A 21,368-nucleotide genomic window follows, 5' to 3' on the forward strand; every position below is an offset into this window, starting at 1 on the left:
TTGGCACTTTGACACAGGCCCTCGAAGCAGGCTTTTTGCTTGACCTAATCTCAGTCTTCATAGCGGCTCTAGCAGCCACGAACGCCACCCGTCGTTCAACACGCCCCTCTTCTGTGCGTGCTCGCTGCATCCGCCTCCTTGCCCCCAGGCGGGCGCTGCGCAGGTTCGCAATTGCTTGAGTCCACCAGTAAGCCGGTGGCCTCCCATTCCTAGGGTGGACTTTCCTGGGCATGGTGGCATCGCATGCACGCGAGAGTACTGTTACCAGCTGCTCGCCGCTCAGACCGAGAGTATTGTGCGTATGAGCGCTTCCTTAAACACCTCGTCGTCGAAGTATGATGTCTTCCACATACGAGGACTAGGCCTCACCCCTTCTTCCGTCCGCTGAATGCTGGACGTATAGTCGATACTGTAGCGAACCGCCAGGTGGTCGCTGTGAGTGTAGCCATCATCTACCCTCCAGCTCGAACTACTCGTTTGGCCAGGGCTCCAGAACGTAACGTCGATAATCGCGATAACCGACATTAGCCTAGTCCACATCCAACATGGCCAGTGACTCCAGCAGGATCTGCCCCCGTTGAAGTCCCCCGCTATCACCACCGGGCTAAGCCCCATCAAGTTAGCCGTCAAACAATCCAGCATACGACCGAACTGCTCGATCGACCATCGAGGAGGCGCATAGCAGCTGCAGAAGAAGACCCCGTTGACTTTGGCAATGACGAAGCCCTCGTGTGTCGTAGATACCAACTCTTGGACTGGGTATTTCCCCGTTGTCCATATCGCCGCCATTTTAGACCCATCGGTGACCCAATTACCGTTCCTGGCGGGTACCCGGTAAGGGAGGCTGCTATCGAGCGCAACTGATTCCTACAACCGAAGAGTATGAAGAACAATCCAATCAACAATTTAAATTAAAGGGCCGTGTCCAAGATGTTCTGGCAGAACTTCTTTCCTGAAATAAGCATAGACGACTTCTCAAAACATCAGTTTCTTTACTGCCATCAAGACTGCGACGGCCACCAAAATCACCAGAATCACTACCAAAACGCTTGTGGCACTGAAGCATAGACACTTCCGTTTGGTCGCCTGCCACTGATAGCCACGGGCCGCCTGCAATTGGACCACCGCTCTGGCCACATGCTGCGAGGCTGTCTGAACATTCCCTTCGACAAGGTTCAGTATACTGCCGTGCTCCATGACCAACGTGGAGAACAAAACGAATAGGTCCCGCATTTCGATGAGTGAACGTTCCAGAGCCATAAGCTCCTGGTGTCGCTCTTCGACAGCATTCAGAGTATTGTAGGCTTCCTCGATGGGCTTGGAGAGAAGTATTCGGTCACAGTGGGACAGTCTACGGTACTGGATGGCAGTCAGTAGTGGATCCGTGGCGTCAGGTGAGCCAAAGTCATCCGCAATGGGTACTGAAATAGTAGTAAGAGCCGTGAACATTGGAAACGAGGAGACTTGAATTCGTGTTACTGAACTTACTCACTATGCTACTCCGCTTGACCTTGTCCTCATACCGACGTACCACCGCATCATACTTCCAGTATGCCTTTGTGTAAGCAGTCTTAATGCTCTCGAACTGAACACTGCGTATCCGATTCACCAGATTATCTCCATCGAAATCCTCTTCTTCTGCCCCGCAATCTTTCCTTGATACTGCCTTCTTCTTGCTATCCAACTCTCCAGGCAAACGTTTGACGGCCCCGTAGATCCGGTAGCACAGATTGGCATTCTCCCGTAGCCTTTGGCTTGCTTTCGTCCACCCTTCGCAGAAGATATTCACCTCGATGTCCGTAACGTTCCGATGCAGTTGCCGAATCCAGCCTGATATTTCCGAAAACTACTGGATTGGAAGATAACTGTTTTCATTCTATTAATTTATTATTAATTGTGCCTATTCTACGTTTCGTATGATGTAACTCGTTTCGAATGAAGTGAGAATTGTCGATGCCTTCTAAAGTCAAAATCAACAATTCTCGATCCACCCGTGACGCAGAATAAGCACAATTAAGTAACCTTACTTGATCAAGGTCCTCCAAAATCAGTTCCTGATTGTACCGCGTTCTGAACTCATGCTCATGCACAAATTTGTATTCCTCGATCGCTTTGCTCTTCTAAAAATAAGAAATTAATGCTTGATAAACGATTTCTTCCGGTGAAAGAAATTTAATTTGACCTCCAACATTTCTTGAAGCCGATCTTTAACCATGGCTCGATCTCATTACAAAACCCGATTCAATCACATAAAAATACTCGATTCTCGTCGATACTCACTCTTCCCAAGCTCACTACGGACTACAAACTGAACCAAAATAGGAAAGCGAAACCACGACTGTAACATGTTTTGCACAATTTCCTAATTGACGCTAATGAATAGCGATCATATCGTGTGGGGGCAGCTAAGAATGCTAACTAGTAGCAGCGGCACACTTGCGCGGTCGCTAATTTACTCGGTGGGCCTATCTTCAGGCGGAGTTTCTTTCAACCAAGGACGGACAGATTTCGCCGTTTGAACACTTTTTACAGAGCTTAAATCTAACTTAGAATATGATCATTAGCAGTACCAGTACGCCCAGAATTATGACGGCCCACATCAGCAGCCATGTTTTCTTCTTCAGTGCCTTAAGTTTGTACTCGCGAGCCTTCTCGAGCTGGTGCGCTCCGTGATCGGTGTTGAGCGAAGCCTGCTGCGCGTGGTACTCGATCACCTGAACCAAACTGCCCTGATCCATGACCAGCGTCGATATCCTCACGAAAAGATCACGAATCTCGATCAGTGACTTCTCCAGTTCGACTAGCTGCGAGTGCCGTGCCATAATGTCCCGAAGTTTCTGCCGTTCCCGTTCCGTTTCTTCCAGAATCTGCGAAAACAGTTATCTTAGGGACCTTTCCATTAAATTGCATAAGAACAGAAATACTTACATTCCCTACAAAAGGTGACATCTGGTTGCTGGCCAACATCTCCGCTGCTTCATCGTCTGTAATGTTGTAGCTCACTGAAAGTAACAATCGAAGTTAGATTCAAACATGACATCAAACCCCCATACAACCGACTTGCTTTCGCTTCCTTTTTCATCAGATTGACCACCTTGTTTTCGTAGTAGTTGACAAACTCTTCGTGCTCTCGGTACGCATTCAGGTAGTCGTCCTTGATGACCAGGAACTGCGTGTGTTTGATCCGGAAGAGGACACTCCCTCGACTATTCTCCTCTTCCAGTTCCTCCTGTAGCCGCTTGATCGCGGTGTAAATTTGTTTGCACAGCCCAAGACTCTGGTCCATTTTGGTTTCTACCTTCTGACGTATCACTGAAAAGGTAAAAGTAGCGTTAGATCATGGATAAAGAAAGCTTGAGTGTCCAACCTTTGTCATTGTAGTGGAAGGATGGCGTTGAGATGGTTTTGCGCATCTCCTCGATGTTGGCCCGGATCGTACGTATCCATTCGGTCAGTTCTGAAAACTAGAAATAGTTTTATAAGGTTTATGGTAACTGAGTTGTAAAAAAAATAAAGAGATGAATAAATAAATTAATTGGGTATTATACGGGTAGGACTCCACAGTCGACTGCAGTGAACTGAAATTGTTCATAGCTCCATCTTGATCAGTGAGCCCTTCAGCGACTGAAGAAAATCATTTTCTGGGTAGGGGTATTGACAATATTCGCGGAAATAACTAATTATTATAATTTTATTAACGAACAAACTTAGGATTCTAATGATAGCACGCTTGATTGCCGGTGACATGGTTGGTGTAGGAAATAGAGTAGCACAAAAAATATAATAATTCCGTTTACTGGCATTACTAGAATATTACTTTAGAAAAATATTATTAGATTGCACATTTCAAATATGTTTGATATAATATTAGAGTGCCAGTGAAAAACAAAAAGTGAAGCTTGTTCGAGAATATTCTTGATGCTTCGAGTGGTAGAAACCCGTAGCAAAGAGCAAAACGGGAGAGCAAAACACGACAATAGAGCGGAGAGCTGAGTCTGGCGTACGTCAGTCAGCGCTGGAAGCAATGCATTCAGTTTTGTGACGGACGTTATCGGAAACGGGTGTCCCAAGTAACATTTTAAGTTTTATCCCTCTCTTGGAATGGTTTTCAAGATCAAATTATAATAACTCACAATAAAACCCACGACCACACGGCAACCTTCTGATGACCACTATAAGAGTAAGATATGACTAAGTGGCCCACCCTTGATAACCACTATAAATGTATTATAAGAGTATTTCGAAACCCTTTTCAAGCCACCCGCAAAAAAAGGGAATTTGGCTGCGGCAGCTGTCAAAAAAGTCGCTTTGAAAAAGAGAAAAAAACATCACAGAATAATAAAAACAAAATGGATTGTAGATGAAAATGAAAACAACAAAATATATTTTCCAAGGTTTTTTCTTCGGTATATATATTTATTGAAATGAGCTGCGCGTTCAGTTTTATTGTAAAACCTAGTAAAAAAAATAGATTCAGCACTAGGCGCCGACAAAATTATGTAGTTCTGGGCAATACACTGGACATAATAATAACATCGATATTCTAAATATCCATTTATTCCATTGATTTCCCTCACCAATATATTTGCAATTTTAACAAATTACCTGGAAAGTTCTTTATGCGGCGTAAATATTGTCTAGAAGTAAATTTCAGTAATGAATTTCACTGATCTGGAAATGCTTTTCTATTTTCAATATGGCCGTCATGTATATCGAACAGAAAAATGTTGCTCTCGACGAACACCGTAATAAACTCTTTGCAATGCAAATATTCTTATTGTGGTTATTCATTCGACCACATTACGACCAAAAATTTTGGCTTTGAACGAGCTTTGAAAATATGACTTATTACGCTCTCAGTCATAACCGTAATGCTGCCCATAAGATCAATCAGCATTTGACGTTTGAAGCTTTTTCAGCAGATTTATGAGAGGTTTATTGATAGCAATAAGAACGCCAATAGAACATAACAACTGGTCATGGTGACTGCTGTTATAAATCCGCTATAAGAATTGAATAAATCTAACAAGCATTGAAATTGTTACTTGGGGTGTGACAAAAAAAATAAATGAGCAGAATTTGAAAAAAAAAAAGTAAATATAAATATTAAGTGAAAATTAAATAATTTGTGTGTTTTATCTGGTAAAAAAGGAAACCCCGACAGTTGGTACAGGCTGATCGATAAGGCATGGTTCGGATTTTGCTATACTTCACAACCTTTCATATCCGAAGCCTACAAAATCTATATTGGTACGATGCTTCTGGAATAAACCACCTCGTAAGCCCTTGAACATAATATTTGCCAACGGTGTACTTCCGACCCCGACGCTATTACTTCTGCAGCTCGAATAATATGCGCATGACTGTCCCATCGACTGCATTCCATGTGCTTCAATTGGGTCCTAAAGCCCTACATCATTTATGGTTGCAAACGATAGTGCATCGGTCAGGAATACTTGTACCGTTGTTATAAAAATTCTGGTAAAATTCTAAATCAGTAAAAATAATATTTTTGTGTTTAAGACATTTTAAGGCAAATTTTGGACTGTGCAACATTTCAGAACGAATGAACCATCAGCCCAAAACGTCAGCCCCATATATTAACTGTCAAAGGTTGAGTCAAGTGCCCTGCGGTGTTTTGCTAGTGCGTTTGAATCCGTACGTCAAACAAGACCGAAAATGTCGAGGAAGCATTTTTCATATATTTTTCAATTTCAAATTAAACAATGTTCTTTTCGATTTTTGAGTCTAAAGAAAAACTGACACGTTTAGAATGATTACCTTCATCGTTCCCTGAAAGAAAATCGAATATCGATTCTTCATTTTAGGACCCAATTTCGCCACATTTCTTCTACGACATTCTTTTAGCTCGAACTGTCTACTTCGCTTCGTACTATTCCAAACCTAGGGCAAGCCTCTCACTCTCCGGACACAACGATGAGGTGCTCGAACCTAGAAACTTCAGGTTGGAACCTAGCCAGGCTCAGGTTGCGCCGTTAGGTCCACCTTCGTTTCTCGGTACAGTCCTACTACTGCTGCCACTTCGTCATCTAACAAATTCTCACCATCTTTTTCACAATTTCGGCGTCTTTTCGCTTATAGAGTTCGATGTCTACCACCTGGGTAATGTAGATGTGTATCATTCGGCCATGACGTTAAGTTCAAGCCATTTTCAAGGTCAAGTCTGTCGTTAAACATCACTTCCAAGTGGCTGGGCTATCTACAGCGTAACTCCATTCATTCAGTCTCCAGATCGTGCCAATCGTCTCCGTTACTGACACCTTCACTTCTTCAAATGTTTCGCCCATTACCGTTAGTGACACGTCGTCTGCAAAACAGGTGATTTTCACTTGCTGGACAGCTGCAGTGTCAACACTCCATCGTATATCCCGTTCCAGAGAGTTGAACTGAGTATACAAACGAGGCCTTTCCATGTCCAAATTCCAGGAAGGAATCAGGTAATTTAGGAGGGACAACAGGCGCAGTCAACCGTTCCCATCATTGTTGGAGTCGGAAGCACAATTTTGCTTCATTGATTAAAGTAAATATCCCAAGTAACATTTTAAGTTTTATAACGCTCTTGAAGACCATAATTTACTCTTCAAGAGTGATATAAAACCATTATAAAACCAAAATGTTACTAGGGATAGGAACCAAGTCCTTCGAACCTGAAGACCAGTTAACGGAAAACGGCCATCGTTTCTTCGACAACCAGCGTGGGTATATCGGTATCGCGTCCGTGAGGAATTGCCATCATCAAGCCGGACCACAAATAATTACCCGCCATCGTAGCAAGATAGTAATAGCAAGACATAGAAACCGCCATTGAAGTAATGTTCTGTTAAGGAAGGACATTCACACTGGGTGAAGGATTTTTTTCTTGTTGGGTATTTCAATCACTGCCATTTGTTAGATCTATTGTGATATATGCCCCATTTTATATAGCTCTGCCAAGTTGAACAGGATGATCTATGATGAATTACATCCCCGCAACTTTGACGTCGTGGCGCTGCAGGAGATTTGCTGGACAGGACAGAAAGTGTGGAAAAGCGGGCATTGAACCAAGAAACGGAAAACCATCTAATCGACGGTAAATGCTTCTCCGATATCACGAACGTCCGCACTTACCGCAGAGCATATATTGAATCCGACCACTACCTCGCTGCAGTATGCCTGCGCTCAAAACTCTCCACGGTGTACAACACGCGTCGAAGTCGGACGCCGTAGCTTAACATTGGGTGGCTACAAGACGGTAGAATACGCGCAGCAGCTGGAAGTGGCACTCCCAACGGAAGATCAGCTAGGCGCAGCGTCTCTTGAAGATGGCAGGAGAGATATTCGATCCGCCATTGGTAGTACCGCAACCGATGCACTAGGCACGGTGTCCCTGGATCAGAGAAACGATTGATATGACGATGAATGTGAGCAGTTAGTGGAAGAGAAGAATGCAGCATGGGCAAGCTTGCTGCAACACCGCACGAGGGCGAACGAGGCACGATATGAACGGGCGCGAACAGACAAAACTCGATTTTCCGGAGGAAAAAGCGCCAGCAGGAAGATGAACAGACGAAGCAACTGTACCGCGCTAATAACACACGAAAGTTGTATGATAACCGTGCTCGTAATACAGCCACGTGATACAGCATGATATCCCAAATAACATTTTAAGTTTTATAACGCTCTCGAAGACCACAATTTACTCTACAGGAGTGTTATAAAACCAGCACAAAACCAAAATGTTACTAGGGATGTGTAAGGACATAAACGGGAACCTTCTTACGAACGAGCGTGAGGGGATCCAAAGGTGGCGGCAGCACTACGAAGAACACCTGAATGGCGATGTGACAGATGAAGATGGCGGTATGGTGATGGACCTGGGAGAACGCGCGCAGGACATAATTCGACCAGGAAATCCAGGAGGAGATTTGCCGGCTGAAGAACAACAAAGCCCCTGGGGTTGACCAACTACCAGGAGAGCTATTTAAACACGGTGGTGAGGCACTGGCTAGAGCGCTGCACTGGGTCATTACCAAGGTTTGGGAGGAGGAAGTTTTGCCGCATGAGTGGATGGAAGGTGTCGTGTGTCCCATCTACAGAAAGGGCGATAAGCTGGATTGTAGCAACTACCGCGCAATCATATTGCTGAACGCCGCCTACAAGGTACTCTGCCAAATTTTATGCCGTCGACTAGCACCAATTGCAAGAGAGTTCGTGGGGCAGTACCAGGCGAGTTTAAGGACGAACGCTCCACCACGGGCAATGCACGAACATGGATTTCCGGATAAACTGACACGGTTGATCAAAGCGACGATGGATCGGGTGATGTGCGTAGTTCGAGTTTCAGGGGCATTCTAGAGTCCCTTCGAAACCCGCAGAGGGTTACGGCAAGGTGGTGATCTTTCGTGTCTGCTATTCAACATCGCTTTGGAAGGTGTAATACGAAGAGCAAGGATTAACACGAGTGGTACAGTTTTCAATAAATCCGTCTAGCTATTTGGCTTCGCCGACGACATAGATATTATGGCACGTAACATTGAGAAGATGGAGGAAGCCTACATCAGACTGAAGACTAGTCATCAACACGTCGAAGACGAAGTACATAATAGGAAAAGTTGTAGACAAGTAGACAATGTGAACACCTACCGCGAGTTTGCATCGGTGGTGACGAAATCGAGGTGGTAGAAGAATTTGTGTACTTGGGCTCACTGGTGACTGCCGAAAACGATACCAGCAGAAAAATTCGGAGACGCATAGTGGCTGGAAATCGTACGTACTCTGGACTCCGCAAGACGCTCCGATCGAATAGAGCTCGCCGCCGTACCAAACTGATAATCTACAAAACGCTCATTAGACCGGTAGTCCTCTACGGACACGAGACCTAGACGATACTCGTGGAAAGGAAAGTGCTGCGTACCATCTATGGTGGGGTGCAGATGGCGGACGGTACGTGGAGGAGGCGAATGAACCACGAGTTGCATCAGCTGTTGGGAAAACCATCCATCGTTCACACCGTGAAATTCGGAAGACTGCGGTGGGCCGGGCACGTAGCCAGAACGTCAGAATGAGCAAGGTGAATCGATCAAGTGGAGGACGAACTGCAGACCTTCCGGAGACTGCGTGATTGGTGACGTACAGCCGTGGTCCGAGCTGAATGGAGAAGACTTTAGTGTACTGCACAGGCCACTTCGGCCTTAGTCTGAATAAATAATATTAAATAATAATAAAGATAATCCGGAACCCTCAAGCGATTCAGGGAGTGAGCTATAGCTACCCAGCTAGCATTGTTAAACGCATTCTTTACCTCAAGTGTAATCAATGCGCAGTACCTAACACCTCGCCTATTCAAACCACGCGCTACCTTTACCGTATCCGTTACTGATCGAATTGCTTTAATGGTTGAATGGCCTTTACGGAAACCATACTGGTTGATAGATAAGCCACCAGCACACTCCGTATAGTCCGACAATCTATTCAGGATCACCCTCTCTAACAACTTCCCAGCTGCGTCGAGTAGGCAAATTGGTCTGTATGCCGAAGGATCTCCAGGCGGTTTGCCGGGTCTCGGCAATAACACCAATTTCTGCCGTTTCCAACTGCCTGGGAAGTTTCGTTCGTCCAGGCATCGTTCGAGGCGTTTGCGGAAAAGCCATCAAAATCCGAACCTCCACCGCGGTTACTTCTTTTTTGCAAATTGAATGATCGTCGACCCGTTTCCGATCATCCGGTGAATCTACGGCAAATGGTTCCTACGCCATTCCTGCGTGTGACACGGCTTCCATCAAATCGCCATCACAATTTCCCACCCATCGCCATCATTGAAGCTGTCTGAGAAAAATTGCAAGGCATTGATAATTGTTCAAACAGGTGAGTGATATTCCAATCGCCTCACTTTGATATCGCTCGTCTACCGGGCCTTTCCTTGCTTACATGCCATCGACATCCGGATAGCATCATCACCGGACCTTTCTTCATCTTCATGCGGCAGGAGGAGAGAGACAGAGCAGAAGTACCCATACGACTAGAAGCGATCACATCGTTGTGGGCGGACTTCAATAAGGTACAGACCGACTTGGAAACCCAGTATGAGACTCCGGAAGCCCTCGACCAGTACCTCATAGAGAGAACTGAGTTCGAAACATCCTATTATAGGGTAAAAGGTTTCCTATCACAACACTGCCCTGCCTCAACAAGTGCCCCTACGTCCACCGCATCCGCCCATAGCCATAGCTTAAACCACGTGAAGCTACCTGATGTGAAATTACCAGTGTTTACTGGAAATTATGAAACGTGGCTCAACTTTCACGATTTGTTCGTATCGCTTGTGCACTCATCCACCGAGTTGTCAACTATACAAAAATTTTATTATCTCCGGTCGTCATTAGCTGGTGAAGCTCTAAAATTAGTTCAAACTATTCCAATTAGTGCGATAAATTATCCTGTCGCTTGGAATTTATTGCTCGAGCACTTCCAGAACCCAAAGGTACTCAAGCGCAATTATGTTCAGGCTTTGTTTGATTTTCCGGTGCTTCGTCGAGAGTCCTCTACCGAGCTTCATTCATTGGTCGAGAAGTTTGAAGCAAACGTCAAGGTGCTAAAACAACTAGGTGAAAGCACTGAATATTGGGATATCTTGCTGATCCATTTCCTTTCAAGTCGGCTCGATCCGACTACTCGTCGTGATTGGGAAGAATTTTCTGCTGCCCAAGCCAATGTGGTCTTCAAGGATTTGACTGATTTTATCCAACGTCGAGTAAGTGTCCTTCAACAAGTTTCTTCCAAGCAAGTCGAACCACAGCAAGCCTATCAGCCTCGCAAATCGCAAAATGTTCGAGTTGGTAGCCACGGAGCTTTTCAGGAGAATCGACGGAGATGCCTCTTCTGCCCTGACGAACACCCAATCTATCAATGCCACATATTTGGTCGAATGCCCGTCGAAGAGAAGGAAAGACTTGTTAAACGACATCAACTGTAGGTGTAAATCTCGTCACCACACACAACTTTGCCCCTCCAATACATACAACCATGGTAAATCAACAAATGTGCATTCAACCAATGAAACACGAAACTCCAACCCTTCCGCCACTGGTGCCATCCCCGTCGAACCTTCATCGTCATCGTCCACTTCAACTGCTACGAATGCGAATTCAACAACGATGCATGCTCTACACTCGGGAGTGACCAGCGGTAACTCACAATTGCCAGGTAGATCGAAGATTGTGCTTGCCACTGCGGTGGTAATTGTTGTTGATGATGCAGGGAAGGAGCACTTCGCACGCGCTCTGCTGGACTCTGGCAGCGAATGCTGTTTCTCATCCGTTCAACTTTCCCAAATGATGAATGTCAGACGATCGAGGGTGAATACGCCGGTTGCAGGAATAGGAAAGGCTACTACTAAAGTTAAGCACCAATATCGAGCCGTTATCAAATCCCGAAACTCGGATTACACAACCAACGTCGACTTTCTTATCTTGCCAAAAGTCACCATGGACCTGCCATCAACAAGCATCGATGTCGCTGCTTGGAACATCCCATCCAACATCAATCTTGCCGATCCTGCTTTCTTCCAATCGAGTACCATGGGCAATGCCGAAATTTTCTTCGATCTGTTCGACGTACCAGGACGCATTTCACTTGGAGAGTCACTCCCTTCGTTAGTTAATTCGGTCTTCGGGTGGGTGCTGTCTGGTCGCACCACACAAAGCCGGCAAGAAGCACCCGTCCATTGTAACGTGGCTACTGTCGCTGATCTACACAACTACATGAAAAAGTTCTGGAAAGTTGAAAAGAATCCAACTGCTACAAACCTGAGACGAGACCTGCAAAGAGGAAAAAATGTAACTTCAGCTGCTGCCAGTCAACTGCTGTCACGAACTGTCAGGTGCAACCAGCAGCTTTTTGAGTGAAAGTATTGGTATCCCAAATAAAATATTCCACATCATTTTTGTTTTACCAAGACTTCTTTACTTTACCGAGTATTCCAAACCTTCCGTTTAGCTTGTTAATAATCAGTAATAAACCTGTGTTTTGTTCCCGGTATAAAAATCCTTATGAAAATGAATTAACTATTTCGTGAATTGGATACACTTTTATTGTGCTCAGAAGGGTCCACCTGGGGCTTAGGTGAAACAGTCAAGTAAACAGTTGAAACTCGATGGTCAACTGTGATGAAAAGAAGAACAAGTGTCAAAACAAGAAAAAGAAGCAGCGTCTTTGCAGGTCTCGTCTCAGCTACAAACTATTCCCTGGACGAAATGAAATAAGTAATAAAGAAGAAAGAAGGGTGAAGGAAGGAGAATGGAGGAAGAAGTAAAAAGGAAGGAGAAAAGAAAAAGGAAGAAGGAAAAAAAGATTTGAGGAAGGAGGAAGAATAAAGAATAAAGAAGGATGAAGGAAGAAGAAAGCAGGAAGAAGGAAAAAGGAAGTAGGAAGAATGAAGGAAGAAGAAAGAAAAAGGAAGAAAGAAGAAGGAAAGAAGAAGCATGAAGAAGGAAAAAGGAAGAAGTAAGAAAAGGAAGATAGAAAGAAAAATGAAAAAATAAGAAAGAAGAAAGAAGATAGAAGAAAGAAGAAGAGAGATAGAAGAAGAGATATAGAAGGAAAAAGGAAGTGAGAAAAAAGAATAAAGAAAGAAGAAGAAAAATGTAAGAAGTAAGAAAAAAAAGTTGAGCGAAGAAGAAAGACCTTCGGCCTTATAGTGAAGAACACGGTCTGACTCCTCTCACAAAACAGATAGACATCATAGAACAAACTGCAAATTTCAAAGTAGGCTCTTTGTGTATCAACAATCGACGAACGGCACTCCCGTATATCCAAAGGGAAAGAAAGAGACAGCAAAGCATGCGGTGCCGCTCTGTCTAATGCGCGTTGTTCAGTAAAGCTTGACTTCCACCGCTAGGTTCGCTAGCGTTCCAAAATCATGGAGGGACCACATTCCAAGGGAAAGATGCCTATATGTTATGTGCTCCTCTCCTAAAGCAGCTGGCTTCAAAAATGCCACCCCTCGAGTCATTTGTATCCTTCCATGGCTAACTTAGTCAATAAGGATAACATGATTTCGTTTCTACAGTGGAACTGTCGAAGTATTCTTCCAAAAGTAGATTTTTTTTAAATTTTTAGTTAACAAATTACAATGCGATGTTTTAGCTTTATGTGAAACTTGGCTAAAACCAGATGTAAATCTTCATTTTCCTGATTTCAACATAATCCGCCGCGATCAAGCAAATCGATATGGAGGGGTGCTTTTAGGGATCAAAAAACAGCACCTCTTCTAAAGCGTCGATCTTGCGCCGATGTCTGGACAGCTGTCGCATGTCAGGTGACTATTCGAAGAAAAGACCTCAGTATCGCCTCGATATATCTTCTTCCAAACACCGCAATATCTCGTAGAGATCTCTCGCACATCTGCTCGGTTATGCCTGAGCCACGGATGCTCTTTGGAGATTTTAACTCCCATCGAACAGGCTGGGGGAACTGTACGACGATAACCGTTTAACAATGATATACGACCTCTGCGACGACTTCAATATGTCAATTTTGAATACAGGAGAAGTTACACGAGTAGCTCCTCCAGCAAGAGATAGCCATCTAGTTCTTTCCACTTTTTCGAGCTCATTATCGTTGGAATGTACTTGGAAGGTGGTCCAAGATCCCCATGGTAGTGAACATTTGCCGATCGAAGTCTCGGTTTCCAATGGACGTAATCGATCTGTTTCTATCAACTTCTCATATGACCTCACGAAGCACATCGATTGGGAAAAATATCCTGAGGCCATCATCGATGGCGTACAGTCGATAGATTCACTTCCCCCGCGACAAGAGTACAAGTTTCTTTCCCCTGTTGATCCTTGACAGCGCTCTTCAGATGGGGAGATGAGTAGATGTCTGTATTCAGTTCGCCGACAGATGTCGAAGCGGTCATGGCTCAAAATTCGATTCGAGGAAAACAGCCGAAACCTATTAGGGAAATGTTGGCGGGTCTCGATCTTGAATACATATCCCTTGTCCACCAATTTTCGAAAGTTGCTGATGTTAGATTGTAATCGTCGTCCATCCCTCCCTTTTGCTGCCGTAATCCCTCAAGAATGTCTTCCTTTTGTTAACTACCGTTAAACCCCATTCGTATGTCTTCTTTTCGATGCTGTCTCTCAAAAATATTTGTCTCGTTACAGATGTGAAACATTGCCATGGATTTCAACTGTGTGAACATCAGCATTGTAATAAATAAGGCACCCTAAATTCCCTTTCTTTTCTATTGTATAATTGTATTTCCTAACCTCGATCAAACCACGAGTACCCCAAAACCAACATTAGTGTATAATAATCATGAAAAACTGTATTCAAAAACATGATTCCGGCTCCGTAACGGTTTACGTAACATCCGAAGGAATTCCTGGAGGCATTTCTGGAGGAATTTCTGGAGGAATTTTCGAAGGAATTCCTGAAGGAACTTCCAGAGAAATTCTTGGAGGAACTTCCGGAAGAATTCCTGGAGGAACTTCCGGAGGAATTCCTGGAGGAACTTCCGGAGGAATTCCTGGAGGAACTTCCGGAGGAATTCCTGGAGGAACTTCCGGAGGAATTCCTGGAGGAACTTCCGGAGGAATTCCTGGAGGAACTTCCGGAGGAATTCCTGGAGGAACTTCCTGGAGGAACTTCCGGAGGAACTCTTGGAGGAACTTCCAGAGAAATTCCTGGAGGAACTTCCGGTGCAATTCCTGGAGGAACTTCCGGAGCGATTCCTGGAGGAACTTCCCGAGCAATTCCTGGAGAAACTTCCGGAGGAATTCCTGGAGGAACTTCCGGAGGAATTCCTGGAGGAACTTCCGGAGGAATTCCTGGAGGAACTTCCGGTGCAATTCCTAAAGGAACTTCCGGTAGAATTCCTGGAGGAACTTCCGGTAGAATTCCTGGAGGAACTTCCGGAGGAATTCCTGGAGGAACTTCCGGAGGAATTCCTGGAGGAACTTCCGCAGGAATTCCTGGAGGAAATTTCGGTGGAATTCCTAAAGGAAATTTCGGTGGAATTCCTAAAGGAAATTTCGGTGGAATTCCTAAAGGAACTTCCGTTAGAATTCCTGGAGGAACTTCCGGAAGAATTCCTGAAGGAACTTCCGGAGGAACTTCCGGAGGAATTCCTGAAGGAACTTCCGGAGGAATTCCTGTAAGAACTTCCGGAGGAATTCCTGGAGGAACTTCCGGAGGAATTCCTTGAGGAACTTCCTGGAGGAACTTCCTGGGGGAATTCCTGGAGGAACTTCCGGAGGAACTTCCGGAGGAACTTCCGAAGGAATTCCTGGAGGAACTTCCGGAGGAATTCCTGGAGGAACTTCCGGAGGAATTCCTGGAGGAACTTCCGGAGGAATTCCTGGAGGAACTTCCGGAGGAATTCCTGGAGGAACTTCCGGAGGAATTCCTGGAGGAACTTTCGGAGGAATTCCTGGAGGAACTTCCGGAGGAATTCCTGGAGGAACTTCCGCAGGAATTCCTGGAGGAACTTCCGCAGGAATTCCTGGAGGAACTTCCGCAGGAATTCCTGGAGGAACTTCCGCAGGAATTCCTGGAGGAACTTCCGCAGGAATTCCTGGAGGAACTTCCGGAGGAATTCCTGGAGGAACTTCCGCAGGAATTCCCGGAGGAACTTCCGCAGGAATTCCTGGAGGAACTTCCGCAGGAATTCCTGGAGGAACTTCCGCAGGAATTCCTGGAGGAACTTCCGCAGGAATTCCTGGAGGAACTTCCGCAGGAATTCCTGGAGGAACTTCCGCAGGAATTCCTGGAGGAACTTCCGCAGGAATTCCTGGGGGAACTTCCGCAGGAATTCCTGGAGGAACTTCCGCAGGAATTCCTGGAGGAACTTCCGCAGGAATTCCTGGAGGAACTTCCGCAGGAATTCCTGGAGGAACTTCCGCAGGAATTCCTGGAGGAACTTCCGCAGGAATTCCTGGAGGAACTTCCGCAGGAATTCCTGGAGGAACTTCCGCAGGAATTCCTGGAGGAACTTCCGCAGGAATTCCTGGAGGAACTTCCGCAGGAATTCCAGGAGGAACTTCCGCAGGAATTCCAGGAGGAACTTCCGCAGGAATTCCTGGAGGAACTTCCGCAGGAATTCCTGGAGGAACTTCCGGAGGAATTCCTGGAGGAACTTCCGCAGGAATTCCTGGAGGAACTTCCGCAGGAATTCCTGGAGGAACTTCCGCAGGAATTCCTGGAGGAACTTCCGCAGGAATTCCTGGAGGAACTTCCGCAGGAATTCCTGGAGGAACTTCCGCAGGAATTCCTGGAGGAACTTCCGCAGGAATTCCTGGAGGAACTTCCGCAGGAATTCCTGGAGGAACTTCCGGAGGAATTCCTGGAGGAACTTCCGGAAGAATTCCTGGAGGAACTTCCGGAGGAATTCCTGGAGGAACTTCCGGAGGAATTCCTGGAGGAACTTCCGCAGGAATTCCTGGAGGAACTTCCGCAGGAATTCCAGGAGGAACTTCCGCAGGAATTCCTGGAGGAACTTCCGAAGGAATTCCTGGAGGTGCTTCCTGGAGGAATTCCAGGAGGAACTTCCGCAGGAATTCCTGGAGGAACTTCCGCAGGAATTCCTGGAGGAACTTCCGCAGGAATTCCTGGAGGAACTTCCGCAGGAATTCCTGGAGGAACTTCCGCAGGAATTCCTGGAGGAACTTCCGCAGGAATTCCTGGAGGAACTTCCGCAGGAATTCCTGGAGGAACTTCCGCAGGAATTCCTGGAGGAACTTCCGCAGGAATTCCTGGAGGAACTTCCGGAGGAATTCCTGGAGGAACTTCCGGAGGAATTCCTGGAGGAACTTCCGGAGGAATTCCTGGAGGAACTTCCGGAGGAATTCCTGAAGGAACTTCGGGAGGAATTCCTGGAGGAACTTCCGGAGGAATTCCTGGAGGAACTTCCGGAGGAGTTCCTGAAGGAACTTCCGGAGGAGTTCCTGAAGGAACTTCCGGAGGAATTCCTGAAGGAACTTCCGGAGGAATTCCTGAAGGAACTTCCGGAGGAATTCCTGAAGGAACTTCCGGAGGAATTCCTGAAGGAACTTCCGGAGGAATTCCTGAAGGAACTTCCGGAGGAATTCCTGAAGGAACTTCCGGAGGAATTCCTGGAGGAACTTCCGGAGGAATTCCTGGAGGAACTTCCGGAGGAATTCCTGGAGGAACTTCCGGAGGAATTCCTGGAGGAACTTCCGGAGGAATTCCTGGAGGAACGCCCGGAGGAATTCCTGGAGGAACTTCCGGAGGAATTCCTGGAGGAACTTCCGGAGGAATTCCTGGAGGAACTTCCGGAGGAATTCCTGGAGGAACTTCCGGAGGAATTCCTGGAGGAACTTCCGGAGGAATTCCTGGAGGAACTTCAGGAGGAATTCCTGGAGGAACTTCCGGAGGAATTCCTGGAGGAACTTCCGGAGGAATTCCTGGAGGAACTTCGGAGGAATTCCTGGAGGAACTTCCGGAGGAATTCCTGGAGGAACTTCCGGAGGAATTCCTGGAGGAACTTCGGAGGAATTCCTGGAGGAACTTCGGAGGAATTCCTGGAGGAACTTCCGGAGGAATTCCTGGAGGAACTTCGGAGGAATTCCTGGAGGAACTTCCGGAGGAATTCCTGGAGGAACTTCCGCAGGAATTCCTGGAGGAACTTCCGCAGGAATTCCTGGAGGAACTTCCGCAGGAATTCCTGGAGGAACTTCCGCAGGAATTCCTGGAGGAACTTCCGCAGGAATTCCTGGAGGAACTTCCGCAGGAATTCCTGGAGGAACTTCCGCAGGAATTCCTGGAGGAACTTCCGCAGGAATTCCTGGAGGAACTTCCGCAGGAATTCCTGGAGGAACTTCCGCAGGAATTCCTGGAGGAACTTCCACAGGAATTCCTGGAGGAACTTCCGCAGGAATTCCTGGAGGAACTTCCGCAGGAATTCCTGGAGGAACTTCCGCAGGAATTCCTGGAGGAACTTCCGCAGGAATTCCTGGAGGAACTTCCGCAGGAATTCCTGGAGGAACTTCCGCAGGAATTCCTGGAGGAACTTCCGCAGGAATTCCTGGAGGAACTTCCGCAGGAATTCCTGGAGGAACTTCCGCAGGAATTCCTGGAGGAACTTCCGCAAGAATTCCTGGAGGAACTTCCACAGGAATTCCTGGAGGAACTTCCGAATGAATTCCTGGAGGGACTTCCGGAGGAATTCTTTCGAGGTACTTTTGAAGGAATTCTTTTGAGGAACTTCCGAAGGAATTGCTTTGAGGAACTTCAGGAGCAATTTCTTCGAGGAACTTCTGTAGAAATTCCCAACAAACCATTTAAGCTAAAAACATTAGTTTTTTAGCTGAAGAAGACAACACACTTAAAATAAATCGCAGATTTCTGTGAAATTTCACCGTAATCTCAACAGCAGAACTGTTCGGTGAATAATTTTACAGAGTTTCGGTGGTTTTGACAGTTGAACAAAGGAAAAATCGCCGAAAATTTGGTGAAATAATTACCGAACAAATCTGCTGTTGAGATTTCGGTGAATTGAAGCAAAATTCACCGAAATCTGTGAAATGATTTAAGTGTGAAGGTTTAATAAGCACTCTATCATCTTCTAATGTTTGTTGGGTTTCTTCGAAGAACTTTAGGAGGAATTTCTTTGTATAGCTTCCGGAGAAATACGTTATTTATTTTCAAAAATGCTTAATCCACAGGCGGTAAAAGTATTTTTGCGAAAATAAAAAGAAAGACTAAAATTTTTGTTTTTGGGGGTTAGTATATCGGGTCGCAAACATGATAAAATCGGGCCCGAACACTGTACGGGTTTCCGGTCGTTTTATCAAACCGGAAGTTCACCATCTTGAATTTCACATAGCGCCATACATCGATTTCCGGCTTCTACTCATCGAGCCCATATTGAATGGAGTTTGGTACACTGCAAAGAATATTCGAAGTGTTTTCCATTCAAAAAGACTTAGAAAATGTTCACTTTGATGATCTATTGTAGCAAGACACCTGTCGAAAGCACTGGCCATATCTGACAAACGATTTGACATGATTATATTATTGTTTATATTTCATCAAACTCCTGTATGAAGGCCCAAAAATGGGTGGTGTGGTTCCATAAGCAGAAACACTTATGCGAATCCACGGGATGAATAGAGAATCTCCTTCCAGAAGAAAGTTCGTACATACAATAATATAATCTAGCCCTCGTTTTCCAGATTGACCCAATAGATGGGGAGAAGAGTCCGCCCTTTATCCACGAGAGACTTAGAAAATGTTCACTTTAGTTCAAAAATCCGTGTAGAAAAACCTCTCAAAAAAACGTGTAAAAAACCTGGGTGTATACAAACCACTTCGGTCTTCCCAATAGAGGTAATAAACTATAGTGGAAGCTTGTCGCCGTCGTCACTGGCGAAACATCTTTTGCTGGCGAAGATAGGGCACTAAATGTCAACGAAGGAAAAATCAGTACGTTTTGACAGATGGAAATTTACCCAACATGTACCCAACAAGGGAACCGCAGCGACAATCGTCCTCTATGGTTTATTACCTCTATTGTCTTACCCTGCTAATAAATAAAAATGATTGAAAATTATCACTCACCTTTTCCAGATTGCAGAAAATTTCCTCCTGCGACTTCGACGGTACCAAATTGAGACTGACCTCGCTGACATATTTACTTTTCTGGAAAGAACAACCGGAAAATTGCAACGCTATTATTCAGCAAAAACACCTTTTCGCGTCCGTGCACACACAACTGGTCATTACACCTTGTCCAAAACACATGATTCATTGCATCCATCGGGTACGGTACATTACTCTCTCGAATCACATTCGGTATATATTAGGTAGGTAGGTATCTCGCGGCGATCGGTGTGATTTTCAGCATCTTTGTTAGAAGCCGCACCGCGCGTTGCGCTGCTCGCGAAACGGAGCAACGGCAATCAGTTCGTCTACCTTGGTCCACTGATTATCACATGGGGTTTGGAATTAGAGTGTCCCATCGTCAGATAAGTAATGGTGATCGAGTTTGATCTTTGCATTCGGCATCAATCACTCTCAACAATTTTACAGTAGAAGTTGAAGATGCAAATTATAAAAAATATCAAATTGAAAAACAGGGACTGTATTATTCTTGTTGCACCGAGTATTGAGTAAAAATCTGAAAAACGACCCTATCGACCTACTCTAATATACAGCTTCTATATAAAAATTTAGCACCAGACTTATTCTATTTTTTTGGAAGCACCCTGATGAGGCTAACAACAAGTAGTTTTTACAGTCTCTTCGTCCTCGTTACGGAGTGACAACTTCACAGACGAGTTCCACTTTGCAGTGCACTCTACACACTCTCGTTGCCCGCAAAACGGCTGAACTGAATGTAATTGGCACTAATTGGTTCGGACGGCCAATACGCAATCCGGACGCTTTACCGCAAGGCAAGTATTTAGCTGGATATCAAAGCATTCAGAACGATTTGAATCGCAAATCAACACCGTCCGACCGGCCGACCGACCGAAGAGCAGTTTACATGAAAGGGAAATCCTCCCTTCGATTCGAGAGGTTCACTTACACTTTTCAATTCGCTCAAACGATCTTTCACCATGGTCATGAGTGACTTATTTTTTCGCTATTCAAACGACCTGATCGATAAATATCAGGTTCCGGCAAAATCCACTCCTATAACTTTGCCCTATCTATTTTGGAACATTGTACGTTCACAGTATAGAACACCGTACGTTTCGTTGACGCAGGCAATTTCCACAATCTTATCAATCAGTCAGTTTCGCGATAAAAGTGATTAATCCGAGACAGGCACATACGCGACCGTCAGCGAGCGAGCGTACCGAAAACGCTCATGTGGGTGAGTTGCGGTTCCAAATGATACTGTCGCGCGCGCGGTAGATAGTATCGCTTGTTCCAAACTAGGCAGCTTCACAGCATATAGAGTGGAGAGCGTCGCGCGATCAAATTTAAGGCTAAACCGCAGAGAGACCGACAACCGACTCTCGTAGCACATATTCGAGTAGGATATGAATTAACTTGAAGCGAATCTACCTAAGAGTACCCACAAAACCTCCTGGTTAAAATAAATGTAACAATGTGCAATAAGCACCAGCACGCGCCTGCTTGGAAGAAAGCATGCAAGAAAGCAAGTTGCAACTGGCCGAAATAAGACAAAACAGAAAAAATGCACCAGATTTTAAAATATTTATTGTCAATCCAGTTCTGTGGATTCGGGGTCGCGGATCGGATACAGGGTGTAAAATTGAAAATTGAAGACCGTTACAAAATCATGTAAGATTTTGAACTTTAATAGAACATTTAGCCTTTAGACTTGTTTAGAAGAATTTCTTTACGCTTCTTCTGCGACCTTGAAAAAAGTG

The 21,368-nt window shown here is 45.3% G+C and overlaps 1 protein-coding gene across 4 annotated transcripts; it reads right to left on the reverse strand.

Moving 5' to 3' along the window:
* Positions 1-975: 975 nt before the first annotated feature.
* LOC134213274 (syntaxin-4-like) lies at positions 976-20,854 on the reverse strand. Of its 4 annotated transcripts, none has more exons than XM_062692195.1 (7): positions 20,555-20,854; positions 19,585-19,665; positions 3,368-3,457; positions 3,061-3,312; positions 2,929-3,002; positions 2,028-2,867; positions 1,720-1,849 (listed from the first exon to the last, which is right to left on the reverse strand). In XM_062692195.1, the coding sequence occupies exons 3-6, from the start codon at positions 3,411-3,413 to the stop codon at positions 2,547-2,549; spliced, it is 693 nt and encodes a 230-aa protein (XP_062548179.1). In that variant the 5' UTR covers positions 3,414-3,457; positions 19,585-19,665; positions 20,555-20,854; the 3' UTR covers positions 1,720-1,849; positions 2,028-2,546. The 4 variants fall into 4 exon arrangements, with proteins under 4 accessions (XP_062548152.1, XP_062548179.1, XP_062548162.1 ...); XM_062692178.1 differs by having other exon boundaries at positions 3,368-3,464; XM_062692186.1 differs by having other exon boundaries at positions 1,764-1,865; positions 3,368-3,464.
* Between the last annotated feature and the right edge of the window lie 514 nt (positions 20,855-21,368).

Source organism: Armigeres subalbatus, chromosome 1 (genome assembly GCF_024139115.2).
Source record: "Armigeres subalbatus isolate Guangzhou_Male chromosome 1, GZ_Asu_2, whole genome shotgun sequence".
In the NCBI taxonomy this organism is placed as follows: domain Eukaryota; kingdom Metazoa; phylum Arthropoda; class Insecta; order Diptera; family Culicidae; genus Armigeres; species Armigeres subalbatus.